At 41.1% G+C, this 25,293-nt stretch overlaps 1 protein-coding gene across 1 annotated transcript; it reads right to left on the minus strand.

Moving 5' to 3' along the window:
* Positions 1-3,172: 3,172 nt before the first annotated feature.
* On the minus strand, positions 3,173-17,697 carry LOC144250810 (uncharacterized). Its single transcript, XM_077793976.1, has 4 exons — positions 17,551-17,697; positions 6,299-6,425; positions 6,058-6,118; positions 3,173-5,498 (listed from the first exon to the last, which is right to left on the minus strand). Exons 1-4 carry the CDS (start codon positions 17,551-17,553, stop codon positions 3,581-3,583), a joined length of 2,109 nt encoding a protein of 702 aa, XP_077650102.1. The 5' UTR covers positions 17,554-17,697; the 3' UTR covers positions 3,173-3,580.
* Positions 17,698-25,293: the final 7,596 nt, after the last annotated feature.

Consider the following 25,293-nt stretch of genomic DNA (forward strand, 5'->3'; position numbering starts at 1 on the left):
ATTACTTCATATGTTTTTTGATACGTTAAAACAAGGTATATGGAAAATAAAATTTCCAATAAAATGTGATGTGCTTCTCAGAATATTTAATACTCTAATATTTTCCAATTTGTTAAATATTGAAAAATCAGAATTATATCAAGGCATCCTGAAATCTTTAAACACAGTCACTGATAATCACAGAGAATCAATGAAATTCCAACTACAGAAACACAGATATTCTCTATCTCAACTTTTGCCTGGGGTACATTACTGCTAATTTGATGTGGCTCCATGTCTAAGTATTCATGCTCAATACCAAATACAATGAAAATTACTAATCCTATCTAATTAACAACTGGTATATATTTTGGCCTCAGATTTGGCTAATATTTTCTGTTTTCTCTATTTCAATAGCATTCTAATGCAAATTGTCCTTATCACTACCAGCACTAAGTAAATTTCCAGACAACTCATCAGCTTTTCACAAGTGACCTGAGCAGAGACTCACAGCATCATGTTTTTGTAAAAGCACATCCTAAATTGCTGACTTCCACCTCCAAGGGTGCTTGACACACTTCTTAAAGACAAGAATATCTGACACCTCTTAGACTGCACTGGACCATGTGGCAACATGTTCTTCACTTATCAGTTTCACTTGAGCTCCCCAATGACATCATCTATAAATCAGAGACCTCCATATGGAATTCCTCCACCAACTCTCTGAAAACACAGGCACTTTTAGCACATTCAGAAACTCCTGCACAACAAAAGCTTCCACAAACTCTTTATGATAAGGACATTATGGCCACTTGTGATGACTACCAATTACTGAAGGTTCCCAGAGCAGGAAGCTGCCCCTTATGGACCTTGCTATATATTTTTTAAAACCATAGACTTGCTTTTTATTGAACTGGTAAATTTTACAGAGTTCCAAAATTAGTAAACCATGCCTGAGATTCCAAAGAAGAAAAGAGTATAATGGACAAGCCCATCCACCCATCATACAGTTTATTAAATCTTGGTTCCTAATGTATTTTTCTTGGAGGTACTGGGAGTTGAACTTGGGGGACACAACCACTGAGCCACCTCCCAGCCTTCTTTTGAATTTATTATTTGAGTTACTTTTTTAGAGACAGGGTCTCACTGAGTTCTTTACTCTTTGTAAGCCAGGTAAGTCACCTTACAAATCGCAGCATTTGGGCTCAGGCTGTGGTTCAGTAGTTGACAACATGCCTAGCATGTGTGAGGCGCTGGGTTTGATTCTTAGGACAACAAAAGAATTAAAATACAGGAAAATGGAATCTAACACTAAGAGAGATTTAACCCAGAAAAACATGTTGCTTTCAAATCTTCATGCTGATGCAATGCTCCTCTCCAACCCAGGGTGCATTTTTGTTACCTCTGAATAGATAAAAAAAAATAAAATGAAATAAAATAAAAATTTCCTCAAGTCTGAACAAGTTCAAATGGATCTGAAAAAAGTAAGGTCCTACCACATTTCTATATACAGGGCTTTTCTCTAGTGTGATTTTATTTAATTTTTTTATTGGTTGTTCAAAACATTACAAAACTCTTTGACATATCATATTTCATACATTTGATTCAAGTGGGTTATGAACTCTCATTTGTACCCCAAATACAGATTGCATAATCACATCGATTACACGTCCAATTTTTACATAATGCCATACTAGTAACTGTTGTATTCTGCTACCTTTCCTATCTCTACTATCCCCCCTCCCCTCCCCTCCCATCTTCTCTCTCTACCCCATCTGCTGTAATTTAATTTTTTCCTTCCCCCTCACAACCTCTTATATGTAATTTTGTATAACAATGACGGTCTCCTTCCATTTACATGCAATTTCCCTTTTCTCTCCCTTTCCCTCCCACCTCATTTCTCTGTTTAATGTTGATCTTTTCCTCCTGTTCTTCCTCCCTGCTCTGTTCTTAGTTGCTCTCCTTATATCAAAGAAGACATTGGCATTTGTTTTTTAGAGATTGGCTAGATTCACTTAGCATAATCTGCTCTAATGCCATCCATTTCCCTGCAAATTCCATGATTTTGTCATTTTTTAGTGCTGCATAATACTCCATTGTGTATAAATGCCACATTTTTTTATCCATTCATCTATTGAAGGGCATCTGGGTTGGTTTCATAGTCTAGCTATTGTGAATTGTGCTGCTATGAACATTGATGTGGCAGTATCCCTGTAGTACGCTCTTTTAAGGTCTTCAGGGAATAGTCTAAGAAGGGCAATAGCTGGGTCAAATGGTGGTTCCATTCCTAGGTTTCCCAGGAATCTCCATACTGCTTTCCAAATTGGCCGCACCAATTTGCAGTCCCACCAGCAATGTACAAGAGTACCCTTTCCCCCACATCCTCTCCAGCACTTGTTGTTGTTTGACTTCATAATGGCTGCTCATCTTACTGGAGTGAGATGGTATCTTAGAGTGGTTTTGATTTGCATTTCTGGGGAGAAGATGGCAGTGAATAGAGTGCATCATCCCCGTGTACAGTGTCACTGCACAGGTGAATAACGAGGTACAATGACCAAAAGCTATCTTGTTAGGAATTTCCATCAAAATTGGGGTGCACCAAAACCTAGAGGAAGGATTTCCATCACCGAGGACCGGTTACTGGGTCACAAACGCAAGTGAACTGTGCGACTGGAGATCTAGTGTGGTTTCTTAAATGCTGTTCAAAGGGACCTGGAAACTTGAAAGTCTTACTACAATTTTTAAAGAGAGTAAAAGGATCTTCCCAGATATGAAGTCGCTACATCTTTGAGGACAACTCTGAAAGCTGAATACTGCCCCACATGGCTTATCCTCAGTATTTTCTACAGTATGTGTCCTTTCATACAACTGAACAAAACTAGAACAGCTGAACCCTTTTTATTTCTTACTTGCATAGGATTTATACTTTTTATTCCAACTCCTTAGTAAAATACTGAGAAAACTAGAAGATTTCCCACATTCTCACACTCACAGGGCTTCTCTCCGTGAGGGTTTTCATATATGAAAATGAAAACAGGGCTGGATGGGAAGCTGACAGGATGTAGAAAATCCCCCACAGACTTTTTTTTTTTCAATATGATTAAAATGGCTTTGAAGACAACAGGGGAAATGGAATGATTTGTGATATCTTTTACATTTAAAGAGTTATTCAGTTGAATGTGGTGGTGTTTGCCTTTAATTACTGAGACTTGAGAGGATAATTCTGAAGGCTAGCCTCAGCACCTAAGGAAGACCCTAAGAAACTCAGCAAGTCCCCATCTCAAAATAAAAGTAACTAGAATGTAGCTCAGTGTAGAGCACAATCAGACATAATCCCCAGTCTCTCTCTCTCTCTCACACACACACACACATTTTCAGCAGTGTGAGCCCTTTCTTGTCTTTGAGGATGACATGAAATATTGATTTACCAGGTTTTACATTCAAAGGATTTTTCTCCAGTAACTTCCTACATGTATATGAGTGAAACAGTAATAACAGAAAAGTTTACCAATTGTTTTCATGCATACGATTTCTCTGCAGTATCTGTTCTTTCACGTGTGTGAAGCAGACAGGATGTGGCAAAAGCTTTTCCACATTGTTGTTATTCATAGCGCTTTTCTCTGGTATGGATTCTTTCATGTTTGCGAAGCATAGGGGATGTAGCAAAGGCTTTGCCACACTGCTTACATTCATAGAGCTTCTCTCTAGTATGTATTATTTCATGTTTGTGAAGGTGAGAGGACTGAGTGAATGCTTTGCCACACTGCTTACACTCATAGGGCTTCTCTCCAGTGTGCATTCTTCCATGAATCTGAAGGGTACCGCCTGTAGCAAAGGCTTTGCCACACTGCTTACATTCATAGGGCTTCTCTCCAGTGTGCATTCTTCCATGAATCTGAAGGGAACCATATGTAGAAAAGGCTTTCCCACACTGCTTACACTCATAGGGCTTCTCTCCAGTATGAGTTCGTTCATGTATGTGAAGGAAAGAGGCACTAGTGAAGGCTTTGCCACACTGCTTACATTCATACGGCTTCTCTCCAGTATGCATTCTTCCATGAATCTTAAGGGAACCACATGTAGCAAAGGCTTTGCCACACTGCTTACATTCATAGGGCTTCTCTCCAGTGTGCATTCTTCCATGAATCTGAAGGGAACTAGATGTAGAAAAGGCTTTCCCACACTGCTTACAATCATAGGGCTTCTCTCCAGTATGAGTTTTTTCATGTGAGTCAAGGTGACTGGATTTAGAAAAGGCTTTGCCACACTGCTTACAATCATAGGGCTTCTCTCCAGTGTGCATTCTTCCATGAATCTGAAGGGAACCAGATGTAGAAAAGGCTTTCCCACACTGCTTACAATCATAGGGCTTCTCTCCAGTATGAGTTTTTTCATGTGAGTGAAGGTGAGTTGATGTAGAAAAGGCTTTGCCACACTGCTTACATTCATAGGGCTTCTCTCCAGTATGAATTTTTTCATGTGAGTAAAGGCCAGAGAACTGAGTGAAGGCTTTTCCACACTGCTTACATTCATAGGGCTTCTCTCCAGTATGCATTCTTCCATGAATCTTAAGGGAACTAGATGTAGAAAAGGCTTTCCCACACTGCTTACATTCATAGGGCTTCTCTCCAGTGTGCATTCTTCCATGAATCTGAAGGGAACCAGATGTAGCAAAGGCTTTTCCACACTGCTTACAATCATAAGGCTTCTCTCCAGTATGAGTTTTTTCATGTGTGTGAAGGTGACTGGATCTAGAAAAGGCTTTGCCACACTGCTTACATGCATAGGGCTTCTCTCCAGTATGAGTTCGTTCATGTATCTTAACTAAAGAGGCAGTAGTGAAGGCTTTTCCACACTGCTTACATTCATAGGGCTTCTCTCTAGTATGTGTTCTTCCATGTCTGCGAAGGTTACTGGATATAGAAAAGGCTTTGCCACACTGCTTACATGCATAGGGCTTCTCCCTAGTATGCATTCTCTGATGTCTTTGAAGTAAACTGGGATAATCAAAGTTTTTCCCACATATCTTACATTTGAAATGTGCATCCCCTGTGTGTGTGATCCTGTGCCTTTGAAGACTTGTGTGTGATATACAGGTCCGAACACCTTGTTGACATTCATAGAGTTTCTCTCCAGAATGAGTTCTTTCATGTCTTCTAAATAAAGAGGAGAAATGAATGGCTTTCCCACATGTGTCCCATTGAAAATGTTTACCTCCACTGTGTGTTATCATATGTCTTTGAACACTGGTGGGATAAGAAGAGGCTTCACCACATGGTTGCCATTCATTGGGTTGCCCCCCATTATGAGTTTCTTCATGTCTTTCAATTTCATTGAAACAATTGATGACTTTTCCACATACTGTACTTTCATAAGATCCATCTACCCTTTGTATTAACATTTGTGTGTGAACACTTTTGAGAGAAACCAGAGATTTCCTATATTGTTTCAATTCACATAGCTTCTCTTCACATTCCTCATGCTTGTAGTGTTGGTGTCCAGAGTGAGATGTGATCTGCCTGAAGGAATGAAGGTCATATGAAGTCTTTTGCACACATAATGAAGTCACATGGATTTACCCTACTAAAATTTTTCTTTGTTCAGTTAAGAGGTGGAATTGATTTGAAGGTTTCCCCACACTATTCTGTGCCTTTAAAGTTTACCATGACTTCTTTGTAGAAGTGACCAACACATAATCAATGCTTAATTCATTCACAATTTTGTATGTATTTATAGATCCTTACATTACTACCAACATCAGGTAAAGGCTAGGTTTTCTCACTTGTTCAACTTGCCTGAAAATAAAGAGATTGAAAGAAAACAATCCTTTGCAACACAGCTTCTCTGTGGCTATTATCCAAATAGTGATATTCACATATGCAATTTTATAGTACTTTTTGCATGTCAAATACTTTGAAAAGACTGAATATCTGTTACAGCTAAGTATATATTTTTGGTAAAAAATATTAGAAGAATTAATACATTTCATATTATGCATACTTTTTCAGTTGGTTTGCTTTAAAAATTATATGACAGTTCTCAGATTCCCTCACGAATTCCTCTTGTGAGTACAGTTACCTTACATTGCTCCCAGAGTTTTCAATCTGATATTCAGTGGTCTTATCTTCCCACTTGTCTCCTAAAATGAGAGAACAGAACAATCTTTATGAATATTTAGGAGCTAGAAATGTTTTGCCAAATCACAGGTGCCATTTATGCTGCAATAGTTCACCAACTTATTCCCTTTTCACCTTCTACATAAATGACCAAAATAAACATGAGTTCTCTATTTGATTAATTTTAAAAACATCATTATTACCTATAGAAGCAAGGTTTCTGAGGACTTCCAGCATCACATCTCTGTAAAGGTTCTTCTGGGAAGGATCCAGCAAAGCCCACTCCTCCTGGGTGAAGTTCACTGCCACATCCTCCAAGGTCACTGAGATCTGAAATATCCCACAAATGTAGAGTGGAGGTCAGGAGAGATTGACAGCATGAGAAATCTATACTCAACATGCATGATGTTCACATGATTCCCTGGCCTCTTGATGAATTCCATGATTTAATCCAACAAATCTTTACTGTACTCAATTTTTTACACCCATTCCAACACTAGAAATTGGCTACTCAGAAGGCTAACATCCTTTTTTAGTGCTTTATACCCTTCCTTTGGTGAGTTCACAGGAAGTGAGAAGGGCTCCCAGATCACTCCTAACTTCTTTATTTGTTACACCTCTATTACATGTCCTAGAAACATCCGGTGTGGTACAGAGCTAATATAAGCAATCGGATAGTACTTATCTTTAGAAAAGAAAGGTGATGAGTAGGAAATTGCAGGAATCATGAAACTAAGCATTTGAGAGAGATTCTGCAAACTACACTGGCTCCCTGTACCTAGAAGGTTAATATAAACAACATGGTATTTACTAATGTCTTGTTTCCTCTGAAAGTCTATCATTCCATACTTAAAGAAATGCCTAGAACCAGCCCACACCCACACCCTCTGGTAAAAGGGTCAATAAGGAGATTCCTTCATAGACAACATTTAGACAACCTTTCACACAGGTTGTCACAATGTGGTACCTGGAGATTGAGTTCATCCTGTGTGATTATACAGAGAACAATTAGAACTTTGCAGGTGCTTTACTCCAGAACAAATTAAGTCAACTAGCTTACTATTAAGTGACAAAAACAAACATAAGTTCTCTATTTGATTAACTTATTTATTAATGAACACAACAATTTGATAATTTCCTGTGGTTACTGTCAAAGCAAAATGGGGTAAGTGCAAAGATGGCAGGTGTCTTAGAAATAACTCAATGACCCAAAAATGTCACCTTATCCAAATAAGAATCTTACAAAGTTTTATATCTCTCAAAAAATCTTCTTAATAAACAGCAGGCACTACATTTCTAAGTCTCATAGTGAAAATAAATGTCCAATGATTGTCAAACTGTTTTAACAGCAGCCTGTTCACTACCATAATGTACAGTCATGAGACACATACCAATGCTCCGCTCAAGGACATTTTCATCAAAGTTGGGCCACATATGCAATGGTTGTCTGTTGTGAAAGAGATTCATGGTGCCTGTAGCAAAGGTGGTGCAAACAAACATAAAGCAAAAGCTCTTCCAGAGTGTGGTAAAGTAACAAGTTTGTAGCCCAGAATCCTAAACTATCCTACACAATCAGGGTGTAAAAAAGGCCACCATTCACATCTGTAAGCATGCTATTTTTTTTTTAACTTTTTTTTTTTTAGAGGAGAGAGGGAGAGAGAGAGAGAGAGAGAGAGAGAGAGAGAGAGAATTTTTTTAATATTTATTTTTTAGTTCTCGGCAGATACAACATCTTTGTTGGTATGTGGTGCTGAGGCTCGAACCCGGGCCGCACGCATGCCAGGCAAGCACGCTACCGCTTGAGCCACATCCCCAGCCCTGTAAGCATGTTATGATGTCTGCACAGTGATGGAACTGGCAAAAAGAAAATGTCCCTGCAAGTGACACAGAACCATACTCAAGGACTGAAAACATACAGAACCGCCCAAAACAAGGAAGAATCCACAATTACACTCAGAGACATCAGCCCAACTCTGTCAGGACAATGATGCAGGCAGGAGGGCTTCATGGGCCTTGAAGTAAATGGGAAGCACACTGAGGTCTCAGGGTCACAGCAACACTCCACAGGACATAACCCACACCCCTACAAGTGCACCACCAGTGAAATCCCATGTGTGCTCAAAGAACATGAGAGAGAGAGCAGAAAATAGATCAGGAGCAGCTGAAAAGCCTCCAGGGAAGGGGACGTTAAACACAAGACTCTAAACAGACACAGGACAAAGAGGGGACTCAAGAGAAAAGGTGACCATTTTGAAGGAAAAAATGTAAAAGTCCATCACAGGAAATTCTTGGAGAACACCAGAGGTGGTCCTGTATTGCTTTCTAAGTCATCCAATGCACATTTCAGAAAAGAAGAGCTAAAAGCAATCATTGAAACTGTCACTTCAGAAAAACAGAGGGGCTGGGGATGTGGCTCAAGCGGTAGTGCGCTCGCCTGGCATGCGTGCGGCCCGGGTTCGATCCTCAGCACCACATACAAACAAAGATGTTGTGTCCACTGAAAGCTAAAAAATAAATATTAAAAAATTCTTTCTAAAAAAAAAAAAAAAAAAAAAAAAAAAAAAAAAAAAAAGAAAAACAGAGAAAGAAGGGCAAGGTAAACCTAAATTAACCACAGGAAGGTAACAGAAGGTGTTGATGAAACCACAACCAGGAAATCCGCAGTCTACAATATCAAGTTCTTCATGAACATCAGCATCACTGATACACTGACATAAGGCTAAGAATACAGAAGACAGGGACTGGGGTTATGGCTCAGTGGAAGAGTGCTTGTCTACTGCTTGGGAGAAAGTGGGTTCAAACCTCACTGACACATAAAAAGAAAAAAAGTATAAAATATACAATAACATTAAAGAAAAAAGCAAAGACGACTGAAAACCTAGTAACACATTTAAAAGTATCATCATCAACAATGCATTGGGACTTCAAGATTATCATAAACATGCTTGGTACAAATTCGACAACTTGCAAAAACTGGACCATTTATTTGAGAGAGACAATTTCCTATAACTTACACACAAGGGGAAATACACAAAACAGATGAGCCCATGGCTACTGACAAAAACAGACTCAATAACTAATTACTACCCAAAAGCAAGACAAGGCTCTGACATCTCAAACAGGCTTCCATGAGACACTGAAGAACTGCCACCAATTTTCTACTTTTTTTCCAGAACATAGAAGCTGAGTTAACACCTCCTAATTCTTTCTGAGGCATAAGTTACCATATTATCCAAATTAAATAGATAAAGAAAAGTATTTTTTTGAGAGAGAGAGAGAGAGAATGTACAATCATAAATGTAAAAAACTGTACACTCCAGGTGTCTATGCAAATGATGGGGAAATTATGGACACAGGAACCCTCACTGCAGTGACTACAGCAGTCATATCCAGAAGTGCCCAAAGCTACATGCAAGGAAGATACACCTTGCAATACTGAATGGACAAGCTGCAGTTTACCCACACCAAAGAACATCACCCAGAAAATGAGCTCTGCAGCCTGGAATGATACAGCACCCTTAAAGGCAGACTGGTAAGAGAGAGAAGCCAGTTTGAAATGGCAGAGTGCAGTAAGATTCCAAGTCAAAAACATTCTGGAAAAGACAACATTATAGATGCACTAGCAGAACTGATGGGTACCAGGGACTCAGGGAGCAGAGAGGGAGGGAGCAATGAGGAGGAGTGATGAACAGGGGGAACACAAAATTCCCAGAGCAGTGAAACTCTTCTGTATGATATTATCTTGTAAACTACGTAACACACACAATCACATCACACAGAGGAGGAACACTAAGGTAAAGAATGAACTTTGGCTTATCATAACATGTTGCTTCATCCATTCTCCTTATCAAATGTTCAACAATGGTTTAGTAACCAACAAACACCCTACACCAATGCAATATGTTGAAAACAGTGGAGACTATCAGCTGGAGAGAAGGGGTATTCGATACTATGAGTAATGTCACATTTAATTGTCACCTTGATTGGATTAAAAGATGCCAATGATTAATGACCTTATGGGTGTGTCTATAAATGATTGGCATGTGGAACAGTGTGTCTACAAATGATTGGCATGTGGAACAGTGAACCACACTGGAGAACCTCCTCAAGCTAGGCAGCACCATCCAATAGGACGGTGTCTTGGGTGAACAAAAGTTGGAAGAAGAAGGAAGCAGCAGCAGAGCAAGCTCCTTTCTTCTCAATGGGTTCTTGATGGCTGCTGCAGTGGCCTGAGGATATCAGACTCTGCCTCCTTCAGTCTCCCTAAGTGGACTCTGCCAGTGATTCTCCAGGGAGTATCCAGAACCTTAGGTCTGGACCAGGGAAGCATCATTGATCCCTCTTGTTCTGCGGCTTCAGCCTCTTGGACTCAGCAGCCAGTACTCCTAAAACTCTCCAGCTGCAGATGGCCACTGTGGACATCCAGCTTTGGGTCAAGTAGGCCAATCTAAAAGTCCCCTTTCATAATCATACTTCCTCTTGATGCTGTTCCTCTAGAGAACACTGACTAATATACTATGTAAGTCAAAAATTGCTCTGAAAAAAAATAAAGTTTATATCATAAAGAAGTGAATAAACTACCAAGCCATGAAGTTTTACAAACATATACATGAGAAACAATTTTATATGCTAAATACCATTTTCATAATAATGCAAAAATAAAGCAAAGAGGAAGAGTCAGAGTAACAAATTTCAAAACTATGGACAAAAGCAAGGAAACTGATTTTCAATACTATTACCATCTTGAAAGAAATTGAATGATAAGCCTTCAAAAGTCATTGTGTGGTCACATACACAAAGTGTTAAGTTTTGCTGTGCTTAGCAAAACAAAGGGGTACTGTGAGAAACTATGAACTCTTTGAACTGTGTCCTTGTTGCCATCGTAAGAAGATAAAAGAATGTTCTGCCAAGTTTAAAATATATAGATTTTTGCGCTTGCCAGGAAATAACTAACTACAAGTAGTATAATAAGAAGTATAGAGCACTGTGACCAGTAATAAAGTTATGCTGAGAATGTTTATCCATGCTGGAAAAGATTAAACTGCCAAGAGGATGTGTTTCTTTTTTGCTATATAAAAGAAGAAGGGAAAAAATAAAGAGGTGCTCATTCCTACTGTGTGTGTGTATGTGTGTATGTGTGTGTGTGTGTGTGTATGTGTGTGTGTGTGTGTGTGTGTATGTGTGTGTGTGTGTATGTGTGTGTGTGTGTGTGTCTTTCAGCATCTCTGCTGTTACCGCCTGATCAGGAACTACAGATTGTCAGCAGGGTCTGACAAGTCATTCCAACTGCTGGTGTGGTGGTGTGCACCTGTAACTTCAGCCAATAGGGAGGTCAAGGCAGGGAAATGGAAAGTTGGAGGCCAGTCTAAGCAACTTAGCAAGACACTCAGAAATTTAGTGAGACTGGTCTTCATTAAAAATTAAAAGAGGGTACCAGGATTGGAGTTGAGTGGCAGAGCACTTGCTAGCATGTGTGAGGAAAGGGGTATGATCCTCAGCACCACAGAAAATTAAAAAAAAAAAAAAAAGGTATTCTGTCCATCTATATCTATACAAAATATAAAAAAAAATAATAAATACAAGGCTGAAGATGTGCTTAGTGGAAGTGACTGTAGGTTTATTACCAAGTAAAACAGCTGCCCATGGCCAGAATGCTGCTCACCAATTGAAATTCATTTCTGGAGGATAACTAAGCATGAGCAAGTCCATGGCATCAATCCCCAGCACTCAATAAGTAAGCAAATAAATAAAAAAAACAGTCTACAATACTAATTCTCTTGGGCTGGAGAGTAGCTCGGTAGTAGAAAACTTGCCAAGCATGTCTGTGGCCCTCAGATCAATCTCCAGCAGACCTCACACACACACACACACAAAAAAAAAAAAAAAAAAAAAAAAAAAACTAAAATACATGTAATGAGAGATAAAAATGATTATAATACAAAAGGTACACAATTAGAGGCATAAAATACAACAAAATCAATGGAAAGACAACACACTTTCTCACAGGGGAGATTGAATGTTTCCATAATCTACACTCTCTAAAAAAACACTGAGCATTTCTATAAATTCTGTGAAATTTAGGGCATGGTTTACTGTATTTTGGAGGTAAACATAAGAAAAACTACATCTAAAAATAAAAATAGTATTGTTGGGGACTGGGGATGTGGCTCAAGTGGTAGTCCGCTTGCCTGGCATGTGTGCGGCCTGGGTTCAATCCTCAGAACCACGTACAAACAAAGATGTTGTGTCCACCGAAAACTGAAATATTAAAAAACATTCTCTCTCTCTTTCTCTCTCTCTCTCATTAAAAAAAAAAACAACAGTAGGGTTGGGATTTTGGATCAGCAGTAGAGTGCTTACCTAGCACATGAGAGGCCCTAGGTTTGATCTGTTAAGGTCGGGTGAGCGTCAGAGGAAGAGACCACTAAGAGACTGTCTCATGCAACAGCAGAGGGTATATTGGGGGTCCAGCATGCTGGGGCTCAGAGCTCACTTGAGAGGAGCTGAGAGCCCCAAGAACAACTTAAGCAGAGGTTATATACATTGTTTGAACTGGGGAGTTTATGCGTAGGTCAGGGAATGCGGGAGGGGTTGTTTGTACAGAGCAACCAGATGGTCAGGAGACATTTCTCAACATACATTTAACGGTTTTTCCAGGAATTGTTTTGACACCCACATAAATTTCAGGTTTCAGGAAAACAGAACTTCAACCAAGAAAACAAAACCTTTACATTCTTAACCTTTCAGATCCTCAGCACCACATAAAAATAAATAAATAGGCATTTTGTCAGACTACAGCAACAACAAAAAATAGTTTTCAAAAAATTGAAAATAATAGACTGTATCTAAGACCAGCCAAAATGTTGTACAGGACAGAGAGAATAGAGAGGGCATTTATGCTGATCCCAAATTTCATAAGATAAAAAAAAGGCCAGCTCCCAAAGGGGTGGCCCTAGGAGGAGGCACTTAGGAGGGAACAGGAATCAGGTGACATAGGGGGAGTGCTCTTGAGGGGATCAGCACCCTTATTTAGACAGACGTATTGCTCCTTTCCAGAAAAAGAGTGTCATTTACTATTTCAGCAATTAAATGATCATAATTGGGTATTTCAGGTATTGCCAAAATTGTCCTTCAATTTTACAATGACGAGGGAGTGATGGTGCATACCTATAACCCAGCGGTTCACGAGTCTGAGGCACTAGGTGATGTAGCAAGACTCTGTACCAAAACAAAGAATCTAAAAGGGGCTGGTGGATAAGCAACTCTGGGTTCCATTCTTGATACCAAAAAACCACACAGTTAACATGAACCTGCCAAGTCCAGATAACAACAGTGAAAAAAATGTCATCCTTTGTCAAATTCATCACCTTGTGAAGGACAGTTACTAGTTTTCATGAAGTCACATTCATAAATTTATCCACCACTATTTTTATAGTATTGGACACAAATTCTGCAGCAATAATGCAAAACAGAGTTTCTCTGTACCTTACGTGGCATTTTGGAATCTAGGGTTGGATTTCAATTTGAAATCACTGAAAAGACAAGACTGAATCTTACAAACTTTCTATACATACTCAGGGGTAGCAAAAGGTAAATTAGGTAATTAGGTGTTTTCTTTTTCTTTTCTTTCTTTCTTTTTTGATAGCCCCAAGATGAAAACCAGGGACATTTTACTACAGATCCACATCCCCAGTCATTTTTATACTTTATTTTGAGACACAGTCTCACCAGATTGCATAAGGCCTGGATAAGTTCCTAAGGCTGTCCTCCAATTTGCAACACTCCTGTCTGACCCTCTGGAGAAGAAACGATCAAAGGTGTGCACCACTGTACCTGGCTGTAAGTTGGGATTATTAACAATGGAAATGCAACCAGACTTTTAAAAATCCACTTCTTTCTTGCCTCTTTAATATTAGTCCATCCCATGTGGCTCTGAATAAATAAACCTGGGCCTCAGATAAGTGAGCACATCATTTCAAAGTGATACACAGAAAGCTTTGGTGCTGAGGGAGCACACATGTGTCAGGCTCAAGGGGCAGGGAAGGTTCCTGACAGCTGGGACATGCTCCCTCCTGGTCTTGCTCCCTGAAAGCCTCCAGGATCACCCTCCAAGAGACCTGGACCATAACTCCACTCTAAGAGGCTTTTCAGGTTTGCACAGCTCTGCACTGGGGTGGGTGGTCCTTATGCTCTGGGACAGGTTTCGCTCCTTCACACTGTGAGACTGAAAGGGCAGGAATCACTGGTGACCTGGTCCCTCAGCACCAGCATCCACAGGCTGACTGGCCACCTGTCTCAAAGGAATGGGGAAGAGCTTGGGGAAAACAAGTTCCCAAGGAAGTAGCTGTCTAGATGAGGGTTGTTCCAGGAGATTCCTCAGCCCAGAGCCCCCAGCAGCTTCCCTGAGAGGCTGCACCCCACACCTCAGGCTGTCCTCTAGGAGGAGCTGACCCAGGGCCTGAAGTTCTGTTCACCTTGAAGGGACCAGGGCAGCTGTGGGCACCTTGTGGCAGCTCCAGGAGAGGACAGTGGCTGAGGACATGGGACCCTGTGAGGCATCCAAAGGGAACCTCTGCCCAAGAAATCTGACATGGTGTCTACACCTAAGGAAGATAAAGGGAGAAGCACAAGATTTTTACAGCTGTGAACTCAAGTTCTCTATACAGTTGCATCTACATCAAAGAACCTTCAGAGTACTTGACTTTGGCCAACCAGACCACCATGATGGTGCAAAGGCAGGGTTCTGTATGGAGAAAAAATTATCTTGGGCTATCTTAAGTCCTTTCATAGCCAATTATCTTAATTTCTGTATCAGAACACAATTCTCAAAACTTCTCAGAATATACCACTAACCTTACCAGATGCCTAGTCTCCAAAATCTACCAAAGCTCAGAATGCAATAACAGACATACAGAAAAAATTTTCTTTATTTTTTTTCTGTACCCCATTAATCTGATGTTCCTACCAATGCAATTGGTTAATGTAGTGATACACAAGTTTCTTTTATAAAAGTTCATGTAGACCAGACACAGTGGCGCACAACTGTAATCCAAGCAGCTTGAGAGGCTAAGATAGGAGGATTGCTAAATTCAAAGGCAGCCTCAGTAACGTAGTGAGACCATAAGACACTTGGTGAGATCACATCTGAAAATACAATGTAAAAAGTACTGGGGATATGGGCTGGGAATGTGGTTCAAGCGGTAGCGTGCCCGCCTGGCATGCGTGTGGCCCAGGTTCGATCCTCAGAACCACATACAAACAAAGATGTTGTGTCTGCTGAGAACTAAAAAAAAAAAAGGGCTGGGGATGTGGCTCAGTGTTTAATTGTCCCTGCGTTCAATCTCTGGTATATTAAAAAAAAGAAGGAAGGAAGGAAGGAAGGAAAGAAAGGGAAAGGAAAGGAAAGGAAAGGAAAGGAAAGGAAAGGAAAAAAGAAAAGAAGGAAAGAAAAGAGGGACACATACATCATTCAGGGTAACTTGAATCCATGTTCCTTAGTATGGTCATTAATATTTGGGTTAAAATGAAGTATGTTTTGTAGCTGGGGTTGTCAATGCCTTTAATCCCAACAGCTTGGGAAGCTGAGGCAGAAGGATCACAACTTTCAGGCCAGGCTGGGCAACGTAGCCAGATCCTTTCTGAAAATCATATTGAAAAGAGCTGGGGATGAAGGACAGTAAATGAATCAGACATTATTGTAGTGGCATCCCCTTCCTTCACAGAAAATTTTAACTGGGTTTCTCCAGAAATCTTCACCATGGCTAATTTTAGGACTGTCAACAAGAGAGTGTCCACAAAAAAGTTCAGTGTAGATAAACTTCCTATTTTCATGTTGCCCTATTTTACCGGGTGGCTAGTATGGGAGAAATTAGCACTCCAAGTGCTGGACTCAAACTCCCCTTACTAGTTTTTTACACACTTGTATCCAGTATAGTAGTTTGTAGAAATGTGCAAACAAGGCCTCTGGCCTTGAGCTGGGATTCACAGAGAAGTCACCAACTGGGCACCATGGAAACAGCTGGTGAGGGAGGAAAGAAAGGGGAGAAGAAGCTCTCCCCTTCTCAGGTGCAGTCCTTGAAGGGTTAACGTGGCTAGAACAGTGAAAGAAAAAGCTGCTTTTATGTGTGTGATGTGACAACTTGACTATGGTGACTCCATTTTGTGAACTCAGCCATGACACTCAAAAAGGTCATGACTGGGGCAGTTTGCATTCTTTTGTTCATGAAAATCCCCTAAGAACACAGAATGATCTATGTGCCAACCAGAGACTAACTGACCACAACTTTCCAGCCTGCTGGCATTGCCTGAACCTCCAAACGTCCCTTTTGTGGTTTTTGTGCTTAAATATGGAGCCAAGTTAAGGCAGGGGCCCCACCCTGACAACCTCATTCTTTCGAGAGCAGAGTGTCTGTCACTGGCCAGCAATAAAGGCTTAACTGGAATGAGACTGTGTGGTCTGAGAGTTATTTGCGGGTCTCAGTATTACAATGTGAACTTCTGAGTCCCTCCCCTTACATGCTGGGTATAAGATTCTGAAACCACCTGAACTCGGGGTTCAGGGGATGAATTGATTGATTACAGCAAAAGCAGTGCCCTCTGAGACTGGCTGCAGCCAGATAAAACTGTTTCCAGCTATCTTCAGTGCCTTGCCTCCTTTGTCCCTACATCATCATTTCCCTGTGTGCTTACGGGACTACACGACTGGGGTGACTCTACATCATGGACTATCAGAAAAGGGAGCAGTTATCCTCTATTGGTGCAGCCCAGGATTCCATATCCCTGGGATCTATAAACAACTTCTTAATTCCCTTTAAAGCAGTTATTTTGACCAAACACAAGGAAATGTTAAGTGATTATTCTTTCCCCTCAAGTATAACATTCACAAAGAGAAAACAAATGCTTTCAAAAGTGTTGTTCTTGCCAAGGACAGTGGCACAGGCCTGTCATTCCAGATACGTGGGAGGCTGAAGCAGGAGGATCACAAGTTATGGCTGAGGGAGGGAGGGAGCAAAGGAGGGAAGGAGAGAGGGAGGAAAAAAGGGAGGGAGGAAGATTTTTTCCAATATTTCACTAGAAAAGTGACAATTAGCGGAGGGTGTCCATTTGGACCACGTGGGAAGAACCAACGTCTGGCCGAGCTGTGAGGTGGAGGGAAGGTGGGTTTAGAAGGCAGGAGGCGCCTGCAATTTGGGGGACCTACAGCAGCCTCCGGAGGAGCTCCCCTGGGAGGAGGAAGGTGCATTTGTGGCCCTGCTTCCTCCACGTTGGGAAGAGTGGGTCGGGCCTCCAGTAGGGAGCAAAGGGGACACCAGGGCCCTGAACCGCGCTTCCAAACCCCCAGGGAACCAGGGGACAGGGCCCAGGGCCACCTGCCAGCGTGGAATCCCCCGCCCTCCGCAGCTCACCCCCGCGCCAGGCCCCAACGCCGCACCTTCAGCCCTGGTCACAAACTCACCATTTTTGGCTTCCGTGGTGACCCGGCGTTCTCTGGAGGAACTTCCCGGCCCCCGAAATCCCCCGGGACACAGGCAGCGGCAGAGTCAATGGGTCACTGGAACAGAAACTCTGCCAGAGAAGCAGTAGCCCGGTGGGTGAGGAAGAAAGCCCGCAATGTTGCGGAAGCCCGCCCTTCCCCTTCCTCTGCGCACTGATTGGACAGTTGCTCCAGCTTCCCGGATGGCTGGCCTCCAGGCCCGCCTCTGCATCGTGACTGACAGCTAACATCATCCAATCACTGGCTGAAATTGGGTAGAGTGACGGATTCTTGGCCCCAGCCCTTTTCAGGAGGAGCTTCCGGGCTGTGCTGGGACCTAATCCAGGTGGGAAGCCTTGGCTTTGCCTGTGGTACAGAGATGACACCTGGCGCTGCTTTCGGCGGAGCTTGGCAAGGCCCTGGGTTTAACCTCAACACAAAAACAAAGCGCAGCTTCTCAGGGAGGCTGAGGCTGGAGGAGCCCAAGGTCAGAGAGACCCTCTCTTAAAATAAAAGGAAAAGGGTGGGATGTAGCTCAGAGGTCCAGGTCAAGCCCCATTGGGTTTATTCCCCAGGACCTTTAAAAAGAAAGAACGATATTGCATCTATACATATATTTTTCCACTCAGCTGATGCGACCTCAAGCGACTTAGAAAGACCCAGTCTCCAAATTTTTGAAACACTATTTAAAGATATCATATATATGACTCATATATAATATCTAAAAATCAAAACAATTTGAAAACTATTTTAGTAATTCTCATCACCTTCTGGCCTCTGTGGCTTTGAGGAGGCAGCCTGAGCTATGAAAGGAAGCAATTGGGGTTGGCTCTGATCCTCAGGGTTCCATCCCCAGCACAGAGGGTGGGGGAGGAAGGAAGGCAATCCTCTAGGGCAGCAATGTGCGGTGGAAATAAAATGGGTGCCTTGTGCTTAGTGAGCATGTTCTACTTTGACTGTTAGGAAGTGTTGTGCAGAGACCTGACTCTGGGGATCCCACAGGTCTGGTCAGGTGTTTGCTTCAACATCAAACAGAAAAGGTCATGATGCAAAGCAGAAAAGGAACTTTGACCAGTGCAGCTACAGCAGGAAGACAAGACATCCTTACCCTGTCTTCAGGTGCTGACAAGGACTTTGAGGTTTTAGAGAAAGAGTAATCATAGGCATGTATGTATAGGGGAAATTTTATCTAGGATTTAGTATTATCTGTAGGATTTAAGCTTCAGGTATCTGTGTTCTTATAACATGTCTGTGAGCTCACTCTCACTTCCCCCCTTGAAACATGTCACTCTATTGCACAGACTGACCTAAATTTGTCAGGAACAAGTCCCCCTCCGTGTATTCTTTCCATGTCAAGGTTTTCAAGAAAAGCCATAAGCCCTAGGAAGCAACATACCCTGAGAACCTGGCCCAGCGCTCTCAGCTTCCTGGGTTTCAGCAGATAGTCAAACCAGAAAGAAACAAAAACTCTGCTCAGCTTGGCCCATTAACCCTGCATATAAAACAAAAAATTGCCAAGTGGGGTCAATACTGCCTGTCATGTCTACCCCCCTCCTGGAAATTAAGTACAACTTTATTCTCTGCTCTTAAGTGGGGCTTTGTGAAGTCTTTCACATCCTGCTCACTTGCCCAAGTTCATTCTACCTAACAATATTGCCCATGGCCAAGGGGGGCTATTGTGTAAGAAGTCATATTCCCACGGGTGTGGAAAAGTGGGCACATAGCTGCCCAGGGCTGAGAATTGAATTCCAGGTGCTTTTATTGTCCCCATGGTAGAGACTGAATTGAGGGCAGGAGCACTTTGCCTCTGAGCATCCCTTTTATTGTGGTTCAAAAGGTGGGTGTGAGCATAACTGTAATGGGCCTGAGAGAATGCATGAGACCATGTGGCAATGTGTTCTTCACTTATCAGTTTCATTTGAGCTCCCCAATGACATCATCTATATATCAGAGACCTCCATATGGAATTCCTCCACCAACTCTCTGAAAACACAGGCACTTTTAGCACCTTCAGAAACTCCTGCACAACAGAAGCTTCCACAAACTCTTTATGATAAGGACATTATGGCCACTTGTGATGACTACCAATTACTGAGGCTTCCCAGAGCAGGAAGCTGCCCCTTATGGACCTTGCTATATTATTATTTTTTTAAACCATACACTTGCTTTTTATTGAATTGGTAAATTTTACAGAGTTCCTAAATTAGTAAACCATGCCTGAGAATCCAAAGAAGAAAACAGTATAATGGACAAGCCCATCCATCCATAAAACAGTTTATTAAATCTTGGTTCCTAATGTATTTTTCTCGGAGGTACTGGGAACTGAACTCGGGGACACAACCACTGAGCCACCTCCCAGGCTTCTTTTTAATTTATTATTTGAGTTAGTTTTTTAGAGACAGCGTCGCACTGAGTTCTTTACTCTTTGTAATCCAGGTAAGTCACCTTACAAATCACAACACTTGGGCTAAGGTTGTGGTTCGGTAGTTGACAACATGCCTAGCATGTGTGAGGCACTGGGTTTGATTCTTAGGACACCATATAATTAAATAAATAAATGTCCACCAACAAGTAAGAAATAATTTTTAAAAAATGAATAATTGGGCTAGGGACATGGCCTCAAATTGCAGTGTGCTCACCTGGCATGCGTGGGGCACTGGATTCGATCCTCAGCAGAACATAAAAATAAATTAAAATGTTGTGTCCACCGAAAACTAAAAAATAAGTAATAAAAATTCTCTCTTTAAAAAAAAATGAAAAGAAAGCAAAATCCTCCTGCCTAAGAATCTTGAGCAACTGGAATTTCAGGTGTATACCACAGAACCAGGGGATTCACAAGAATTTTGAGGATTTCAGTCTTTCATAAAATTTTAACAAGAGTGGAATTTAAGTCTGCTGCAAATCTTTAAAACTTCTAGTACACTGTACCATTAAATAAACCTCTCCATATTCATCTCAGTTTGTTTCACATAAGCATCACACTACAAAAGTTTGTGACAAAGTGCATATATGAAAGGAAAATATGTGATTCAAGGTCCAAGAGGGGACTTGTTATTGTGTTTGGCCTCCAAATCATGTATTCAGTATGACACAGAATATTTTAATTGTCATTTAATCATATATTCTCACTACTTACTCTCCTAAAAACCCAAACCCATCATAAGGTGGCCATCCACATGTCAGTCCACATGCCAACACTATTAACCAAAAGGGGTAGGCAGATCCTGTCAGAAGATTCTGTAGCCCTCTTAGGAGTCTGATTCCTGCACTCACGTACTCACCAAGACTGAATTCCTACAAAGAATGCTGGCACCCTAGGACAGTTGCATTCACTCCAGTTCCTCACACTGCCCAGGAGCAAGCCTGCAACTTCTGCTTTGGCAAATGAATTCCTTACAAAGATGTCCAGATTGCATCAAGTACTCATATACCAGTATGCAATATTTCTACTAAATCAAAGATGTAAAACTAGGAAATTGCCACACTGTCTCAGTAGGTGGAAAGACAGTTTACAGTAATCCTGAATGGCTTAAGCTGTATTTATTAAAACCAGAAGTGCCACAGCACACTCTTTTGGCTTTCCTTCCCAAATGAACACTGACACTCAGCAAAAGGCCAGCAACAGAGATAGCAGTGACAATCATCCCATCATTAGCATGTTGGTTACCTTAAAAATTTGAACACAAGTATGTAAGGAACTCTTAGCAATGATCACACAAGATCCATGATTCCTGAATAGGTTGTGGGTGAGGTTTTGCTCAGGATGCTTTGAGTCCATAGGACAGGTCATTGAATTCTTTAGCCTGAGCAGAAACAGCCCTCTCCACATCATGTATTGCACAACATCACCTGGTTGGAAGCTGTAGCTTCATCAGTGATGTAGGGCACATGAGGCTAGACACCCAAGGAATGCTCCAGGAGCAGACTATTAGATGCAGAGTTCTAAGGGGTATCACCTAAAAATTTAGATCACTGCTTGGAATTTCCTTGATCTGCATTTACACCCAGTGTGACAGGGATGGAGGTTCATACTTTTTGTAGGGGTATACATAAAGGTGTCTTTTGTTTTGTTTTGTTCACAGAAAGTGTTTGTGTATAAATTGTAAGATTGTTCAGAGGTCTTCTAAGCTTTAACACAAAAACAGAAGTCTGTGTTATAACCCACATTGAGATTTTTGCAAATTTTTTTCCTGATATTCTGTTGAAAGATTATGGTGAAGGTCTCTCGAGAAGCTTATTTAAGATTCTTTGGTGGAGAAGGGAGGGCAACTATATTAGGACATCAGACTGTGGTGCTTCTTACCAAGCCTTTGGTCATGTGGTATGTATTAAGAAAATCAGCACACAATTTTCCCAGGGCTAGTGAGCTACTCTAAACACAGAGAGAAATCAAGCCTGGGTTTTCTGGAATATTCCACCTAAGTATTATTGATGGGGAGAAAAGGTAAGTTGGATGAAGTTTTTTTTAAAAAAATTCACTGGTATAAAAATTCACCTTTAAGAAGGAAGAGACCATCTAAAATTGTAAAGGAGACACCTGCAGAGCTGCATCTGCTGATGCGGTCATCAGTGGGGCCCACACACACAGCAACAGCAAACTCAGCACCAGAGCTACAGGAGTGCTCAGTGCTAGAATGCCTGCCAGCATGCACAAGGCAGGATTGGGACCCCAGACCTGGGAAAAAAAGAGAAAGCAACTCAAGCATAGGGCAAAACCTATTTTGAGAAAGTGCCTCTCCAAGTAATATACACAAATGACATTATGTTATAATGCTCTTTAATGTGCCTACATACAGCACAATGTATGACACTTACAAAAAGTACAAGTGACAAGAGTGTGGTCCCAGAGTCATCAACAGCTCAATAAGGGATCAGGGAAAAGAAAGAGGCCAGCTGCAGGGTAAACAGACACATCCCTATGTCCCAGCTCCCAGCCTCACCCAATTAAAAGGACTGCGGAGAAATTCAGTAGTAGAGCACTCCTGGATGGAATCTGAACAAAGAAAGAGAGGAAAGAAGTTCAGAAGAAACATTTCACCAATCTGTACCAAAGGCTGGAGTGGAGAGGCCTAAACTAAAATACACAATATGTAATGAAATACGAGACACAAAAGACTTAAAATACAGGAAAATGGAATCTAACAATAAGAGAGATTTAACCCATAGAACATGTTGCTTTCAAATCCTCATGTTGATGCAATGTTCCTCTCCAATGCAGGGTGCACTTTTGTTACCTCTGAAGAGATAAAAAAAGAAATGAAGGCACACACATTTTCACACACCTACAGTGGTTTTCTCAAAAGAAATAAATAAAATGAAATAAAATAAAAATTTCCTCAAGTCTGAACAAGTTCAAATGGATCTGCAACAAGCAAAGGTCCTACCACATTTCTATATACAGGGCTTTTCTCTAGTGTGATTTCTTAAATGCTGTTCAAAGGGACCTGGAAAGTTGAAAGTCTTACTACAATTTTTAAAGAGACAAAAAACATCTTCCCAGATGTGAGTTCTTTACGACTTTCAAGAAATCTCTGAAAGCTGAATACTAGCTCACATGGCTTCTAGTCACCATTTCCTACAGTGTGCGTCCTTTCATACAAGGGAACAAAACTAGAATAGCTGAACCCTTTATATTTCTTACTTGCATAGGATTTATTCTTTTTATTCCAAAAGAATCTTCCCAGTCCTTAGGAAAACACTGTGAAAACTAGATTCCCCACACTTCTCACACTCACAGGGCTTCTCTCTGTGTTTTCATATATGAGAAGAAAAACAAGGCAGGATGGGAAGCTGACAGGATGTTGCTTTTCTCCGGTATGTATTCTCATATGTATTCCAGGGCTTTTCTCTGGTATGCAGTCTTCCATGTTTATGAAGCTGATGCGATGGAGCAAAGGTGTTGCCACACTGCTTACATTCAGAGGGTTTATTTTTCAATGTGAATGAAATGCCTTTGAAGGCAATAGGGAAAAATGAAATGATTTGTGATAATTTAAACATTTAAAGAGTTACTCAGTTGGAAGTGGTGGTGTATGCCTTTAATTCCTGAGACTTGAGAGGCTGATTCTGAAGGATCAGTGTTGGAGGCTAGCCTCAGCACATTAGGAAGACCCTAAGAAATGCAGCAAGCCCCTGTCTCAAAATAAAAAGTAACTGGAATGTAGCTAAGTGGTAGAGCACACCAGATTAAATTCCCAGTGTCTCTGTCTGTCTCTCTCTCTCTTTCTCTCTCTCTCTCTCTCTCTCACACACACACACACACACACACACACACACATTTTCAGCAGTGTGACTCCTTCCTTGTCGTTGAGGATGACATGAAACATTGATTTATCAGGTTTTACATTCAAACAATTTTTCTCCAGTAACTTCCTACATGTATATGAGTGAAACAGTAATAACAGAAACGTTTACCAATTGTTTTCATGCATATGATTTCTCTGCAGTATCTGTTCTTTCACGTGTGTGAAGCAGACAGGATGTGGCAAAAGCTTTTCCACATTGTTGTTATTCATAGCGCTTTTCTCTGGTATGTATTCTTCCATGTCTGTGAAGCGTAGGGAATGCAGCAAAGGCTTTGCCACACTGCTTACATTCATAGGGCTTCTCTCCAGTGTGCATTCTTCCATGAATCTGAAGGTAACTGGATGTAGTAAAGGCTTTGCCACACTGTTTACATTCAAAAGTCTTCTCTCCAATATGTGTTCTTTCATGTCTGTGAAGGCTACTGGATGTAGCAAAGGCTTTGCCACACTGCTTACATTCATAGGGCTTCTCTCCAGTATGCATTCTCTGATGGATTCTAAGTAAACTGGGATAAGCAAAGTCTTTCCCACATACCTTACATTTGAAACCTTCATTCCCCATGTATGTGATCCTGTGCCTTTGAAGACTTGTGAATGAAATACAGGTCTGACCACCTCGTTTACATTCATACACTTTCTCTCCAGCAAGAGTTCTTTCATGTCTTCTTAATACAGAGGAGAAACAAAAGGCTTTCTCACATACCTCACATTGAAAACATTTATGTTCTCTGTGTGTTCTCGTGTGTCTTGGAACACCTGTAGGAGAAGATGAGGCTTCACCACATTGCTGATATTCATAGGGTTGCAACCCAGTATGAGTATCATCATGCCTTTGAATGTCACTGGAATGACTGATGACTTTCCCAGGTACTGTACATTCATAAGGTCCATCTCCAGTTCGTATTAACATTTGTGTGTGAACATTTTTGAAAGAAACCAGAGATTTCTTATATTGTTTCAATTCACATGGCTTCTCTTCACATTCCTCATGCTTGTAGTATTTGTGTTCACAGTGAGATGTGATCTGCCTATGAAGGAATGAAGGTCATATGAAGTCTTTTGCACACATAATGAAGTCACATGGATTTACTCTATTAAAATTTTTCTTTGTTCAATTAAGAATTGGAATTGATTTGAAGGTTTCCCCCACACTATTTTGTGCCTTTTAAGTTTACCATATGACTTCTTTAAGGAAGAAGAAGTGACCAGCACATAATCAATGCTTGGAGCATTCACAATTTTCTATTTTTTTTATTGGTCGTTCATAACATTACATAGTTCATAATACATCATATTACATGGTTGATTCACGTGGATTATGAACTCCCGCTTTTACCCCGTATACAAATTGCTGTATCACATCAGTTTCCCTTCCATTGATTGACATATTGCCTTTCTAGTGTCTGATGTATTCTGCTGT

Source organism: Urocitellus parryii, chromosome X (assembly GCF_045843805.1).
Source record: "Urocitellus parryii isolate mUroPar1 chromosome X, mUroPar1.hap1, whole genome shotgun sequence".
In the NCBI taxonomy this organism is placed as follows: Eukaryota; Metazoa; Chordata; class Mammalia; order Rodentia; family Sciuridae; genus Urocitellus; species Urocitellus parryii.